Source organism: Anser brachyrhynchus (genome assembly GCF_964034855.1).
Source record: "Anser brachyrhynchus genome assembly, chromosome: 4".
NCBI classification, from domain to species: Eukaryota; Metazoa; Chordata; class Aves; order Anseriformes; family Anatidae; genus Anser; species Anser brachyrhynchus.
Window position 1 is genome coordinate 69,634,323 of NC_137698.1, and position 15,611 is coordinate 69,649,933.

Sequence of the window (15,611 nt, forward strand, 5' to 3'; positions counted from 1 at the left end):
TGGTTGGATTACTTGTTGCATTCATTTACATAATAAGACAAAACACTCAGTACAATCTGGTACATTCTAGTGGTTAATGAATTTTAAAATATGACAGTGTTTCTGCAGTGTGTTTGGCCTTTAGGAGTCACTCTTCTTTTTACTCTTCTTCAGGAAGGAAGGAGTGCGAAACTTCTTTTTCTTTTTTGATGGGGACTTTCCTGGAGATTCATCACTACCTGCATCAGCTGCTGTCCCCTCCTCAGCTGTCGGTGTTATGGGCTCTTCAGCAGGTTGAGACTGGGGTTCCTTATTTTCCACTGCAGGTGATTCCGTTTGGCTTTTGGGCACTTCCTCATCACATCTCCCTTCCTCCTTTCCTAAGGGAGGGAAGCTGAGTGCTTCTGAAGGCTCGTCAGGGGTGAGATCTGGGAGGGTTTGCTTGAAAGTTGCAGCATCACTGTCATCTTTGTAAGTCTGGTCCTGCTGTGTCTCTAATGGACGGACAGATAATGACCCAGTTAGTTTACTCGTGTCCCTCGGGCAGGGAGAGCCAAGCAAGTCGATGGTAAGTGCACTCTATAAAATAAACTAACATATTTACTTTGCATAAAAGCCTTTGTAATAGGTCTATCCTTCTTTAGCTTTCAGCAGAGATAGAAATAAGATATTCAGAAGTTTTGTTTGTTTTTGGGATTCTTACCACAGAAGAGAGAAAGCTCAATTCCATTCTGTGGGTGTAAGCCAGCGAGAAAGCAACTGTTTAGATTTCTCTTATGTTTAGTGTGTATCACTTGCAGGCAACGTGAGATCTTAGTAGAGTAAGCAGGAATTAAACCTACAGTTTTCATTGGCATTGAAGAGAGCACCATGGCATTCAGAATCTTGATTAATTTTTCAGTTTTATCCCAGCAGGTTTAAAAGAAGGTGCTGATTTGTAGCTGATATATGCAAATCCATTCATTTCTAAACCATTGGCTTGCCAATTTTTAATTGCAAAACATGGATTTCCATAATGTTCTTGCATGAGGTCTAACACACGTGGTTTCTGAATATCATTTCCCATCACAAAGGCTTCACTTCTTTTGCAAGATATATGAATATATATTACGGATTCTTATAAGTAAAATCAATGTAGTTTATCAAATTAAATAAGCTCAGCAGGTTATGCAATACAGCAAATCTCACCCCAGAAAAATGGACCATCAAAAATTCAGTGGCAACTTAATGTCCAAAGGTGAATTTTACCACTACTCTCAAATTGTAACACCCTTCTCATTCACCACTATGCTTTAGAGATGTTCTGTTGAAAGCTCTTTTGTGCATACATACACAACAACGATCACTTTTCAAGTTCCCCGCATTTTTCAACACTGCACTGAAGCTGAGAAGTATCTCCTTAGCTGTGTCAAATACATCTCCACTGATGTTACGTAAGGAGGAATTTAGAACAAAATCCAGGCCATACTCACTGTTAGGCACAAAAGAAAGGCATCTATGTTTGGCATCTATGTTTTCCCCTTTTAAAAGTTAAAATCTTTTTTTTTCCTCCAAAACACTGACGGCTTTCACAAGAACTTAGAGAAAATACTGGATACTTCCCAATTTTTCTTACAGAGAGGACAGTGACTTTATTTCTGCCACATGGGACTTACTATCCTGTAATATCTTTACAGGGCTGTTCTGTGAATACCTGGTAGGAAACCAACATGTTCTGCCTAGAGCACCACAAACATCTAATATGTTAAATAAACAAAACACACTAGTATTCAGTTCCAAACACACAGAATGCACAAGTTAGAAGTTTTAAAGTTATAATGCAGGCAGGATTTAAAACAGTAAAAAAGAGAAAGCAATTATATACATTACGAGCTGCCTCCTGAAGCTCTAGATTAACCAGTACAAATGTCCATCATATATATACACATAACAAGTACTACCTACAGCTCTTCACTACCACTACACTCTTTTTGGTTTGGATTTTACTTTTTCAGGAATTAATTGAGAACATTAGCAGGGTTGGTTTTAGAACAGGCACCGTATTTGTCTGTTGGTCAGATTTATTACTATTATTTTAAAACAAGTTTATTTTAAACTTACTGTAACCCTTCCCAGTTTGTCAAATTACCTTCTTCTCTACTAAAGAGATTAACATTAAGACAGAATGGAACAAAAGTCTGTTTATCTAGCTCACAAAGAGCAGTATTTTACAGAGTTAGGGAGATTAATGAACTCTATATTAGACTAAAAAGCATACAATATGTAAAAGGCTTGTTATTTTACTTGATGGAATTCCGTAATGTAGCCCAGAAGGTTTCAAATTATATCTTGCTGCAAAAAAAACTATTTACAGTTTAAGAATTCAACAGTACCTCAGACAGTTTCATGCTGTTTTTTTTCCTCCCTTCAGAATAATCAAGTCTACATCCATGCTCTCCCTTCATATATATGTATATAAAACATATTGTGGCATAAGAGAGCTTTGAAAAGTAACATTAATACTTGTGTTTACAATTAACATTATTTACGAAAATAAAGGTTTATATTTTTTTTACTTGCTTGTTTTTTAAACAAACATATGGACAAACATACAAACTAGGCTATAACTCAAACATAAAACACTTCTGACTTAGCTACACTTTAACAGAAAGAATATGAGGAAAAAAACTGAGAGGTGGTTGTATACAGAGAACAGTCATTCAGCAGAACTCCTGCCAGTCAGAGTTGTCATGATGTGCATTTTCAACTACTCAAGTCTCTAAGGTAAGCATTGTATGTTTGTCCTGTCAAGTTTATACCCATATGAGTTTGTGGAACAGAGTTTTCAGCATAGAAGAATTTTCAGATTTTAGAACCTTATTAGTATTATCACAGTTGTTTATGACGTAATCTGATGTTTATATCTACGACAAAAACACTGGCTTTCGGATACAACAGGACGTACAAATGGAGTGGGCCAAACATCCTTATTACTTTAAAGTATAATCTGATGTAGCCCTGCAGATCTGGCTGAAACAGCTGCGGAAGTTGCTGCCACCAAGTACTCGCTGTCACTCCTTGGCTGGAATTTGAGTTTCCCTACAGCTTACATGTAACAGGATTAATTCCATTTCCACTTCCGTGTAGGTGTGTGCTGGATTAGTTCAGATCTACATCACTGGTACCATTTTTGAACTGGAATAGATTAGGAACTTTCATCACCAAGTATAAACCATGCAGGCAGCGGCAAACTGTTGGGGCAGAAACTCCCAGACCTGTTTCAGCTATAGCTGAAGGACAACTTCAGACTATTCCTTTTGAAACTATAAGGAGTCAGACACAGATATGGAAACACACAATGTCACTTCTGCAGTCTCTTTCAAAGGGGGAGGGCATTTTAACATATAATCTGTAACTACCTAGAGTTTCATGAAATCAAGAACTACGGGAATCAGTGTCTCAACTGAAAAAGCCTGCCTTTTAAAAAGCGCAATACAACAGAAAAATTAGTAAACAAAGAAGCAAGAGTGAAGCAAAGCACATAAGCAGGTCAGAGTATGGAATGATACTTACTATGGTAACAGGTACTCTTTAGCATATCCATCTCCTGTTTGTAACGCAGCCACAAGAAGAAAAAAGCACAAATAGAGAATCTATGCATTCATCACAGCCATTGTGTTAAATTAGAAGAATGGTTGCAACCATTCTTATAGAAACAGAATGAGATGAAGTAGTGAATGGAAGACTAACAGACGAGTGATAATCCAATGTACGAGGTAAAGGAAACAAGACAAAAATTAGATTACACCTGTTCAAGATTTTTTTTTTCTTTTGAGGAAATCATAGACTCTCCCAGCCCTGTCTCATTTCAGTCAAAATTACCATGTCAGGTTAGCAAACAATGAAACTAAGATTGAAATTGAGTTGGTAAACATTTACTGAGGTGTAATCCAAGTACAATAATGTTTAAGAAATGTGCAATCAGTGAAGGAGATTTACCAAAGCAACTAATTAGTATGTTTCACCATCAGACATTTCATTTCATAAGGGCAAGTCTTTCTTGCATAAAGTGCACAAACAAGTAAATCAGTTGAGAAACACCAAGAGATGACAAGGCAATTCTGAAGAGATGAAAATTTGTCTTTATATTAATGCACACTTCTTTATTATTGTAAACAGAACTCCTATCACGCAGTTCAGAGTGGTATATTTTAGGTAGTATAAAAATAGAATACAAGAAATAATTTACCTTTATTAGATACTAGTACATATATTTTCATGCGTCAGTCACTAATGATGCAGTTACTGGCTTCCCCTGGCCCCCAAATCAGAAGAACATACCTTCCTCTACTTTAATTGGTGTGCTGGGAGGAGTGCGCGCTGAAGTGTGATCAGGGGGACTTCGCTCTTTCTGTTGTCTGCCATCTTCTGAAGGTTCTGCAGATGTAGACAAACAGAAATTAAAGAGGCGGACAAAATGCTTCAGCATGGGAAAAGACAAGTGTCCTTTTGCTTCAAACACAAGAAATCTAAACACATTTTTCTGAATCAAAAGTCTGCCAGGGTATTAAATAATATCAAAACAAGCAAAAGAAATTTAAGTGACAGCTTGGTATTAACAACACCGTTCAAGTCACAGTTGTGCTGTTCTGTATTTTTTGTTTTTATAACTAAAAGTATATGAATAATATAATGGTTTATGAGCTAGGACAGAATATAGTCCTAAGAAAAGTTGAGAGAAAAAATCAAAAGGAAGATACAAATAAATGGGGGGAGGGGTGTGTGCTATCAGACCAACACAAGCTAATGCTCTTTTGCTTGCTTTGAATTGTTTTACTGAAATTCAGGGTAAATAAAATTGCATACAAAAAGAAAAGAATGAAAGACTGCACAGCTGATCAGAGAAACATGCAGTAATTGAATGATTCAAAACAGATTTCACAGTGGTTTGCATATTTGCTATTAGTAAGGAGGGTCCCCCTTGCTTCCAGGTTTAAATAGCCCTAGATGCAAAGGAATAATTAATAGGGTACACCATACATCAGGAACAACACAGAATCATTGTTCCAGACAGTTCACCTAGACAATTAAACAGTGAAATCAGTCCCACAGATAGGAGTCAACTGACAGAATCTCCAAACGATGAAGACAGAGTTTGTTCCTTAGATCGCAAGTGCAACTGTACCATATTCTGAGGCCTCAGTCAAAAGGTCGGGATTGGACCTTAACGCTTTGATCACTGCAGTATGAAATTCCTTTTGGGAGGACTTCTGCCCAGCTGGCTCTTCTTGGTTAAGATGTGTGATGACTGGCTGCATGGTCTGACAAGAAACCCGTGCAGCAGCAAACTGAGTGTTATCTAAAGATTTAGACACTGATGATGCGTCACGATCCTGTAAAGTCTTCATATCTGTTCCTTGAAAGGTTTTTGACCTGCCTTTCAAATCCAGAGATTTTTTATGAGAAGTGTTTTGCTCACTGATGTTCTGATTTCTAAGCAAAGCACTCTGTTCCCCAGCTGGAGTCTGTCTCACTAACACAGTCTCTCCATTTTTTGCTATCTTATCTAAGAAGGATGTAGCAATGTTACCGAGAGAATAACGGTATGCAGTTATACAGGCATGACAGCACAGTATCCCAGTCCCCCAGACACTCCAATACTTGTGTAACTGAACATATACAGTCTCCAGTGGTTCCTACATTGGCTTATCAAGAAGCAGCAGCAGGGAGCACACAGTGCAAAAGAAACTGCACTTCTAGTTCCAGCATCATACAGTTCCCGCACCATTCAATTCAAACCTTAACCACAGATGAATTAGAAGTGTAGGAAGTATTATCCTGTAAAACTTTACAGAAGTAGGGCAGGATAACTACTTCAGATGCAGTCATCTCATTTTACAGAGATTCTCTCCTAATTCTATGATAATTTAGAAAGTCTTTTTCTTGGGAAGTCTCCCTGATGTGCCATTTCCAAGTAGCAATCAAATTTTGTTATCTTCCCAAAGTTCTCAAATCCAGAGGTTTCAGTGAGTTAGAAAACTGCAGTTTTGTTACTAAAAAGCAACATCTCTCTCTTACCCTAGATGATCTCTAGTGCTAAGGGAAACACAGCAGAACAACCTGGGATACTCTGCAGTACCTAAACACTTTTATGACTGAAGCTTTAAGCTTTCAGCTTCCTAATAGGAGCATTAACTGGCCACACTGAACACCTCAGGATATTTTTTTCAAATTAACTCAATGCATTTTACAGAATACTCTACAGCACTTGGATTGCCCTCCCTATCTCCAACATTCCTGTCAAATTCCTAATTCACATTGGAAGAAACTGGAACACAAGCAAAATAACCTACGGCCTTTGCAGGTAACCCACATTCCAATTTAGTAACATGCTTGCTTTTATTGAAGTCTATTACAGAAAAAAACAATGCACAGACAAACCAACCTTCTGGTCCCTTCTGCTTTCTTTCTACTTCTTTGCGGTATTCTTCCAGTTCTCGATCAGTGAGTTTATTGAAGGGATTTGGTCCTGTTGTGCTCACTATGACTTTTGGTTGATATTCTTTCTCAATTATTGCCTTTGATGCAGTCACCAGTTCGCCCTGACAAAAGAAAATTAAGATACATCTGCAACTCAGCAGTAATTCGCGGAACCCTGAGAAGTACAGCGGCTACAAAGCAACTGAAAACAAAACAAAAAGATATCCTGAAAAATGTTACACTTATTTTCTTTTAGATTAGTAATTAAAAAAACTCCTATAGTAGAATTTAGTTTTAAATCTACATCAGGTTAATATTAAGGAGAAAATAGGTCTCATCAATTACTCTTACAGACACATCAGTGTTTCCACCAGGGACTATCCACCATTAAAGCAGTAAATCAAACAGCAGCCAGTCTAGCTGAATTCACAGAAGTATCGTGTTTCTTTTTCTCCCCACAAAAGAAGCAGGATACTAGGCCCAATTGCATGGCAATCTGGGTACAAAATACCTGTAGAAGTTAACAGGACTCAGCTCATAGGTTGGTTTTTATTTTTTAAATAAGAGAAAAGCCATTTCTGCTAGCTACTACATAACATCTAACAGATGTTAGAGTAAAAAGCCATCTTGTAAGTGTTCTGCGTACACCAGATTAACTTAACTACAAGCAATTTTTAAGTAACTAAGCTTAACTGTCATTTTTATGAGTTAGCATATTTACATCTATAACATTGGTCATAAAAGCCACATAAAATGTTATACCAACGAAAATAAAATGTTAGCAATTCTATGTACAATAAATTATAATGGACAAAAGCAGCTGCATCAGAGATTCTCTAATAGAACGGTTTTACATTTGTCTTCTCTAACCATACAGCAAAGACTAAAGCCATTGGCTTTTCGTCATCTCAGGTACAGAAGATGCTTGCCTGGGTAGCTGTTGTATCTTTCAGGTGACTTGTTTTGCGTATATCCACTGAAAAGACAAATGCTTAGTCTCGTTTATTTGGTACTAGTTTGGAAATGACTGACATGCGGTCTGTGCCTCCTGTCCTTGTGAAGCCTGAATCGTCTTTGTTATTGAAAAGAGGTACCTGAATTCCATTACCAAAGAAGCATGGGCTGATTTGCTTAAGTCACTTTCACATTCAAATGTTATTTGTATCAATACTTAAATCATTAGAACGCAGAGTTCAAAACTAAATAGCACCTGAAAGAAGAAACGCGCATTCCATGTCCACACTTAATGGACAAGCACGAGATCTTTACTGCAGAACTGAAGGTGAAATGAGGCAGAGAACTCCTCAGGATGCTAACCGCACTTAGGACAAACTGTCAGTACCAAAAAGGTGCTAGACAAGAACAGCTAGGTATTTCTGAAAGCCTCGTGGAGAGCTCCAGAAATGTGGTGTGGTACAACCCAGGGAAATAAGCACAGCTGGTTGGCAGAATTCATGCTTCTCTTCAGAAAGCAAATGTCAGCCAGTAAGAAGTATGGAAGAACAAACAGCATAACAACTCTCCGCTGTAAGATCCTGAAGGTAACAGCAGGAGAGAAACAAAATATTACAAATTGCCTCCCTTACTCCATAAAATGAGGGGAAGAACTCTTGTCTCAGACACACAGTATTAGTAGAATGTCAAAAGCCTGTTCTCAACGCATTTCATTAAGCACCAGCTCTCTTAATACCAGGGGAAAAAAAAAACATACTTGATAGCTATGGCTTTTATCACAGGGTAACACATTAAAGTCACAGAACATCATCATCTGTACAAATCTTAACTGTTTTGTCAAAATCATAAAGCATCCCTCAAAACAGGTCTGAGCTTTCAATAGCGGCTGAAAATTGGTGCCCATGGTAATTTTAGATTTCCCCCCTTATTTCTTGCCCACCCTCCAAACTACGTACATAGATTTAACCATGACACTCAGTGGTAAGTAATGGGCTTGTAAAGCACCGATCTCAGGCATTAAGTTTCTAGAGCTTTCTAAGATTAAAAAAGCCAACAGAGAAGGAACAAGACACACAGTGCACGCTGGTATCCCTCAAACATTCAAAAGTCTTTGAATCTAGTCTGCAAGATAAACCCAAACCCAAAATGACTGGGTAGAAGAAGCTCTCACATGAAACCAAGTTTTACTGCATGCCTATTGATTGAGTAGTAACAACAAACAGCAAGATGTGCACCTTGCTGCAAGATGATCAATACACTGGTATTGTCTATTCTTCTTTAAATGCTTTTTTTTTTTTTTTTTAACTGCTGGGAATAAAAGCAGCACATTGAGTTTGTCACTTTCGCTTAAAAAAAATACAATGCCAACAGTATTTGTACTAACTGAGTAACCAAGAGAAATAATACTGGAAAAGATCAGGCAACAACAGAAATTAGATAACGCATGGTGAAGGAAGAGCACTTGTGGTTTTGGATTCTAAAAGCAGAATTAGGTAAGACACCAGGAAAGGCATCATCTGCTAAAATGTTTTCAGATTAACTCATCCAGTTTTGATCAGTTATCAACAATATATGATCAGTTCAAATGCCAGAAATGAAAATTGAAAGAGTAGAGAACTCAATTTAATAGAGAAAGTAAATCCGTGCAGTAACTTAGTAAGTTTTGCAATGCACATCACTAAATCCAAGTAGAAGGGATGCATTACTTCACGAATTGGCTACAGAGCAGTCTTCCAAGAATATTAATAAAAACATACAACAGAAAGCTAAGAGACCAACAAGAGAGAAGGAAAGGGAATACAAAGGACTATCTGATAACAGAAGACATATTTTAGATCTTCAAATGTGACACTGAAGTAGACAGACTTTGCAGAGCTATCAGCCTGTCCATGTTATTTGGAGATTCCTATGAACATTCAGAAAAACTGAACAAGAAAATTGGTCTGGAGTTGCTTCCAACATTAGAAGAGCCTGTAGAGAAGGAATAGATTTCCATATAGAGGGCCTGGAACTCTTTCACATCAAGCAAGGCAACAAAGGATGACATGCAGAAAATTAGTGTTGTAGTGAATTAATCTGAATTATGCTGATTCGAGTATTATTTTCCATGACAGAAGTTTGATTGCTCGTGTAAAGATTTGAATATCAACATTTTCTCCTCCAGAAGAAACAGCAGATAAATTATATCCAAGAACAGAATGTTTTCACTCCTAAGAATTCTGTAGGAGCACACTCTCCCAGAAAGATCCAAGAAATCCAAGAAAGGAAAGTCGATTATGGCTAAAGATATACAATATACCTTCATTCCAGCCTTGGAAGTTCACATAGCCTACCTGGAAGTTTTAGATTACCAAGTCTTTTTGCAATTTCTCCACCAAATCTTGCTTTCAAAGACAAAATCAAACCTACTCTGAGGTGGCTATTATGCAACAGGCAAGCACTTCATCTTGTTCTCAGCAACAGAGCAGAATTAGCACTTTATACATGCCAATTTCTCTCGATCAGACAGCATGTTCATAGCTGTCTAACTTCAAAGTTAACAAATCACACTTAATACAATCTGATGTTAATGCAGTGCCTTTCTCCAAAAAGCCAAGATTCTTAAAGGCCTGTTCATGTAAAAGTCACCACTAAAACACAGTGCCACCTCCCTCTGGGGCAGAACTTGGAGACTTTTCATGAAGAGCAAAGCCACAGAATTTTCATTTTGAAGGAATAGACACGAAACGGGCAATCCCCTGCACTTGATGAAAATTTACACACATTTTAATCAGATTGCGGAATTGTTATTAGTAAAAATAACAAGCATTCCCTCTTGGTTCAGCAAAGAATCTTACTTAACCAAGTCTGTAACATGAATAGAGTTTCATGATGCACAAGGAGTTTGTGTTGCAACATGGCCAGGACTTCTCAGAACATGGAAAAAGCAAATGACAAGGCAAAACGGAGAATTTACTAATGCAGCATAGGCACAAGAAACTCAAAGCATTACATGCATACAAAACACAAATAGGATTTTTTCCATCTGAAATAGTGTGAATTAGTATTTAATAACAATCTCAATGTTAGTTGAAAACATAATACATTTTAAGACTTACTGCAATTAGATGGAACTTTTTTACTTTAATTGTAATTGAGTGTCTAAGAAATTGTCAACTGAAGACTTCTAATTATCTGGTACCTAGAAGTCCTTAAGTCCTTGGTGTATAGGTCTCCTTACAGCTTCATTCCTTGTGAGGTTTACATGGGCATCGTAACTTTGCTTATACTTCCTTTGTTCTACAATATGCAACTAAATTTCAGCATCATCTTTCTAAATCCCACCCCCACCAGGAAATTCTTTATTAAACATTCAGGTCGTAATACATACATAGATAAGAAAGAATGAAATTGGCCGCTTCTACTGTAACTGACATTCTGATATAATTTTAGATGGTATTTCAGGAGGAAAGCACTTTAATGACACCCCAAAGCAGAAAGACATCCAAATGATGTCTAAACCCTGCCATTACACTACTAGGCAGTATCATAACCTTTAGGCCTTTCGTTGGTTCCTTGACACGTACAAAAATCCATTTAAAATATTTGACTAGTTTTATAGAAAGATGATGCCATTTTTCAAAAGTAATACCGGAAAGATATCACGCATGTCCCTGATGAAACAAACTGTTGTGATAACCAATGGATGCCTATCATAAAAATAATTTTCACTTCAAAAGGTATTGTTATCAAGCAGAGAAGCTGCCCGAATAAGGGGCAGGCACTACCATGAAGATTTTTTGTTTTACTTTTGCTCTTAGACCTGGAAATAATACTGTTGTTTTATCAATATTCTGAGAGGAAAAAAAACTGTAATCTGAAAAACAACTTAATCGAATTCTCGGTATGATGCATCTACCAATAATACAAACCGACTGATTACACTAGAAAATGTTATAAAGTCATGAGTTTTGCAGCAATGATGTAAATCAAATTATTCTGTTTTTTGATGGGAAAACTATTCTGATAAGATGTTAGGCATAGAGATTTAAGAATCTGTTAGATAAAACATTGCAGCAGATCAGACAGTGATGCTTATCAAGCACAGCTTGCACTGTGCTTGTGTTAGATCACCTCTAAGAAACTCCTCCAAAACCTGGGAGACAAAACCAACTAAGGACAGAGTGTTTCCACTATGCAAACTGTACCTGTTTACTCAGCTTCAAAGGACAACCATACAAGCATTTCTTGAGTTTATTCTATATTTAAGGTATATTGCATTAAGCACAAGTATGCCGATGCATTTTAGATGTGTGGGGCATTACTCAGTCATCTTGTAGATCAACCTTTATTGGAGGAAGTTTTAAGGAAACAAAATGCAGGATCAAAGCTTAACAGTGTGACATGGCACACGCTGAGCATGTGGATATCTTCGGAATTACACTGATGTAATTAAATTGACATTAAGCTAACTCCAGATGGATCTCAAATTAGAGTAATTTAATATTAATAGCATACGAAAACAAACCCACTACATGCAGAACCTAATCAACAGCTTAATATCAAAAGCGTTTCCTCATCAGCTTCTACAGACAAGGTAAAAGATAAAATCCTTACAATATACTTTAACGGGGTAATTTAACTGCTTGTATAATCACAAATACATAGTTCGGAGATCCATCTATTTTTTTCTTTCTTTTATAGCCAAATCATTAACTAACAGAGGGAAGAGGTCACAGGGTAAGGAAGAGGTAAAATGAAGGGTGAACAACAGTATTTAGAGCAGTATGACAGGGCAGTACCTTTCTAACAGACAGAGATTTAGCGGGACTAAAGGCCTGCTCTGTGAGATCGAGCCCTTCAATAGATTCCGTACAGTCTGAGAGGGGAGCATCCTGCAACAGTAAATTGAGTAAACAGAGCAAACCGAGCCCGGGCTTTAAAACATCAACCAAGAGCATTATGCACTTGCTAAAAACATGCAGAGAAACAGTAACTGGTAGATAAAATTGCAATGACAATGAATCGACATGCACACAATATGACCCCCAACATAAGTAATGCTATGGTCACGATAAAACTTGTTAAACTTTTCAAAGTGTATCATAAAATGCATATCAGAGGCAGTTAAAGCACTCGGATATATAGAGCTTTAAAGTCTTTCAGGTGTGTTTAACAGAATAACTGCATAGCTCTAAGTCGTACTTTATTTTGAGCTATGATTCATAGCTGGTATCTGTAGTATATCCAGATATACTGCTCTGAAGTTTTATTGATGTATAATAGGTTTTTCTTCTGCAAACTCCTCCTCAAATGTATTATCATAATATTTAACACACAACACCACTGCCCCACAGTGAGCCTGCTGTGGCCAGTATTCATACTTAAACAGATACATAAACTTGGAAAACAAACAAACAAAAAAAGCTATCACAAAGCCCAACTACTTATGAAAAAGAATCTAAATCCATATAAATAAGCCTTCTGAATTTCATGCATTACATTCAGACAAAAAAAGAAAAGGAGCATCCTCCACAGACATGCTTAAGCTACATGACTGAAGCCTCTTAAATTTCTGATCCTGAGCACTCTTGCAAAGACAATAGTGTTACCTCTAAGACTTACCTTATAAACAGTTACCCTCTGCCAATTAAAGAATAATTTTATAGGAACACATTAGGTGAAAGCAGAGGACATCACAGATTAAGCTAATGGTTTTAGACATTTTATACTCTCACCTGTACAAGACTCCTGTCCACAACTACACCAGAAAGAACCTGTGACTGAGGGCCTGCAGTTTTAATATCTTGTAAGTTTTGCTCCCGGATCTGTAAAGGAAAGCAGCAGAATACAGTCACATAAACAACACACACAAAAAATTTAAAATGTAGTTAATTTTTCATTTTTTTTTTTTAATTTGAAAGGGTGAGTGAACCAGTCTGTACTGTCCCTCACTTTTTGGTACTGGCTTATAGTAAAACTGTAGAGATCAGGTAGCAGACAAATCCAATTTGTGGAAAAAAGCAAGGAAAGAAGAGAATTGCAGAGCTGATTTTTATGTCTGTTGTACCCAATCTGTCCTTTATAGGTTTCTGTCACTAGTCTGTTATAACACAATCTCATCTTCCTACCGAGCTTACTGTAACATTGTATAACATTCCATTTTTGCATCCAATCAGGCCCATATTTTTAGAAGGGCATAAAAACATTTACCTACACATAAACTGACACTCTTCTGAGAGTATTCAAACTTCTTTTTTTGCATTCTAAATACCCCCAGATCTTCGAAAACTGAAGACAGGAACAGAAAATGGGTATTTAAATCTAGGTATTATCTATTTAAATTAGATATCCTGCAGTGGCAAAAAATTCCTAACAACTAATTCAAAATATATTTGTTGTCATTTACTGCCCTTATTGTCATGAGAAAAGCAAAAAGTTGTAAAGTTTTACTTCTCTCCTTTTAGCCACTTCATTCATTTTTAATACAGCAATATTTGTGTTTCAAACACCAAGAAAGTGCTCAGCAATTTCACCAGACTGCTCATTTCAAGTGACCATTAATTTACACTGCTGAGTCAGGAAAAGCAAAAGCTCTGTCAGCTTTATACAAGTTTTTAGCACAAATTAGTATTCCTGTCAGTAACGCTACACAGACTTTCCTGTGACATAGCATTATGGCTAACTCCCGTGTTCCATATGGCCATGAGTTAGAAGTCAGCAAAAAAAACAAGAACAAGTTAAGCATTAACAAGATGCTGGTGCTTATTTTACACTTTAAAAGAAATGAAGTGGAAAAAAAAATCTATGTATTCAAGGCTTTCTCATTGGAAGACTGGTGACGAGAAGATCTGAAATTTGGAGACTGGAAAATTACTTGCTAGGTCATTTCGAAGAGAATGACATGCAGTTCCAGAGGACAAAAAAGTTTTTGCAACAATCACAGCATATCGTAATATAATAAAATACAATACAGAGATAGGTTGGTAGACTTCATCTATGCCACAATTTCAACTCATGAAGTCAAAACAGATCACTCATGTAAAAGGGTGGCTTTAGAGAATAAAATGACTACCATAAACACTGTGGTGGTTGTTTCAGAGGCATCCAGCAACTGGTCTGACAGTAACAAAACATATGACAAAGGAAGTCTTCACATAGTGGACAAGCAATACCAGCTTTTTCCAAGATGAGTTCAGAAAATTTAGGAACTGTTTCAGTATCTAGTTATAAAGGGGGAGGCAATACCAAAGTTGTCTTATCTAATCCCCCAAATTCCATTACAGAGAAGTAAGTTAGTTCATTAGAAGTATGCTATTTCAGAAGTATGTTACTTCATGTAACGATGACCAAAACAAATAAATAAATTTTAAAAAATACTGCTATTACAAACCTTGTTCCTCATTTCTTGGACCTCCTTTGGATTAGTGTTCAATGGAACAAACAGGTTAGGGACAGCAGAGGTGGCAGTTCTATGTCCATCCTCTTTAGTCCACTGTAACGTCAAGAACAGTTGAACAGTCAGAATTGCTGTAATGGCTACGGACACTGACAGCAGCAAATTCACGTCAGAGTAGATCATGCATTATACATAACAGAGAACTGAACCAATGATTGCATTCTTCCATTTGTTTCTAAAACTACTTAAGTTGCTTCTTCAATAATATAAACTGTACCTTCAGATACATCTATAAATATCAGTGGTTCCCTTAAGCGAAGCTAGCAGCAACAACAACAAAAAGTAAAGAGCCAGTCAACTTGCAAATAACTTCCACCCAACGCAATGTAATAACTACAGCTAGGGGCAGTTCAGAGGTTATGAAGGCTAAAAAAGGCTTAAAGCTTTTTCTGTGCACTTGGCCACACTGACAACTGCAGTGTTCCATGTTTCTAACAACAGTACACTTCTCACTTTATGAATAGATTTCCATTAATACAGGAGTAGGAAAACTCCAGTATGATTAGTCATTTCTGATAAAAGTGGCCTTAAAATTTTCAAAGTGAGTTCATGTTTGTTTAAAAAGGACACTATACCTTACCCAGACAGAAGTAGAGCAAGATCTAAGTCACGAGTTCTAAAACCCTGTTTACTGCCATGTTCATTTGCTGCATTTGGTGTTTTTTTTTTTTTACAAAATAGCACAAGAGAGACAGAGAGATCATTGATTCAATCCTCCGATACTCAGCAAACATCAAAGCGAACTTAAAGCATAAGATGACAGAAGTATGAAAAGCAATGT

The 15,611-nt window shown here is 37.0% G+C and overlaps 1 protein-coding gene across 15 annotated transcripts in view; it reads right to left on the bottom strand.

Annotated features, from left to right (window-relative positions):
• The window catches only part of ADD1 (adducin 1), a 59,555-nt gene continuing 43,944 nt past the window's right edge, over positions 1 to 15,611 (bottom strand). For 4 of the 15 annotated variants that reach the window (XM_080590582.1, XM_080590574.1, XM_080590584.1 and 1 more), the window contains exons 11-16: positions 14,765 to 14,866; positions 13,110 to 13,199; positions 12,174 to 12,266; positions 6,404 to 6,560; positions 4,300 to 4,395; positions 1 to 473 (exon numbers count right to left, since the gene is read on the bottom strand). In XM_080590582.1, coding sequence (XP_080446708.1) covers positions 121 to 473; positions 4,300 to 4,395; positions 6,404 to 6,560; positions 12,174 to 12,266; positions 13,110 to 13,199; positions 14,765 to 14,866 — 891 coding nt within the window. In that variant the 3' untranslated portion in view covers positions 1 to 120. Of the gene's footprint in view, positions 474 to 3,531; positions 3,566 to 4,299; positions 4,396 to 4,463; positions 5,396 to 6,403; positions 6,561 to 12,173; positions 12,267 to 13,109; positions 13,200 to 14,764; positions 14,867 to 15,611 lie in introns of those variants that run through there. The other 11 variants (XM_080590576.1, XM_080590588.1, XM_080590578.1 and 8 more) reach the window with 7 other exon arrangements.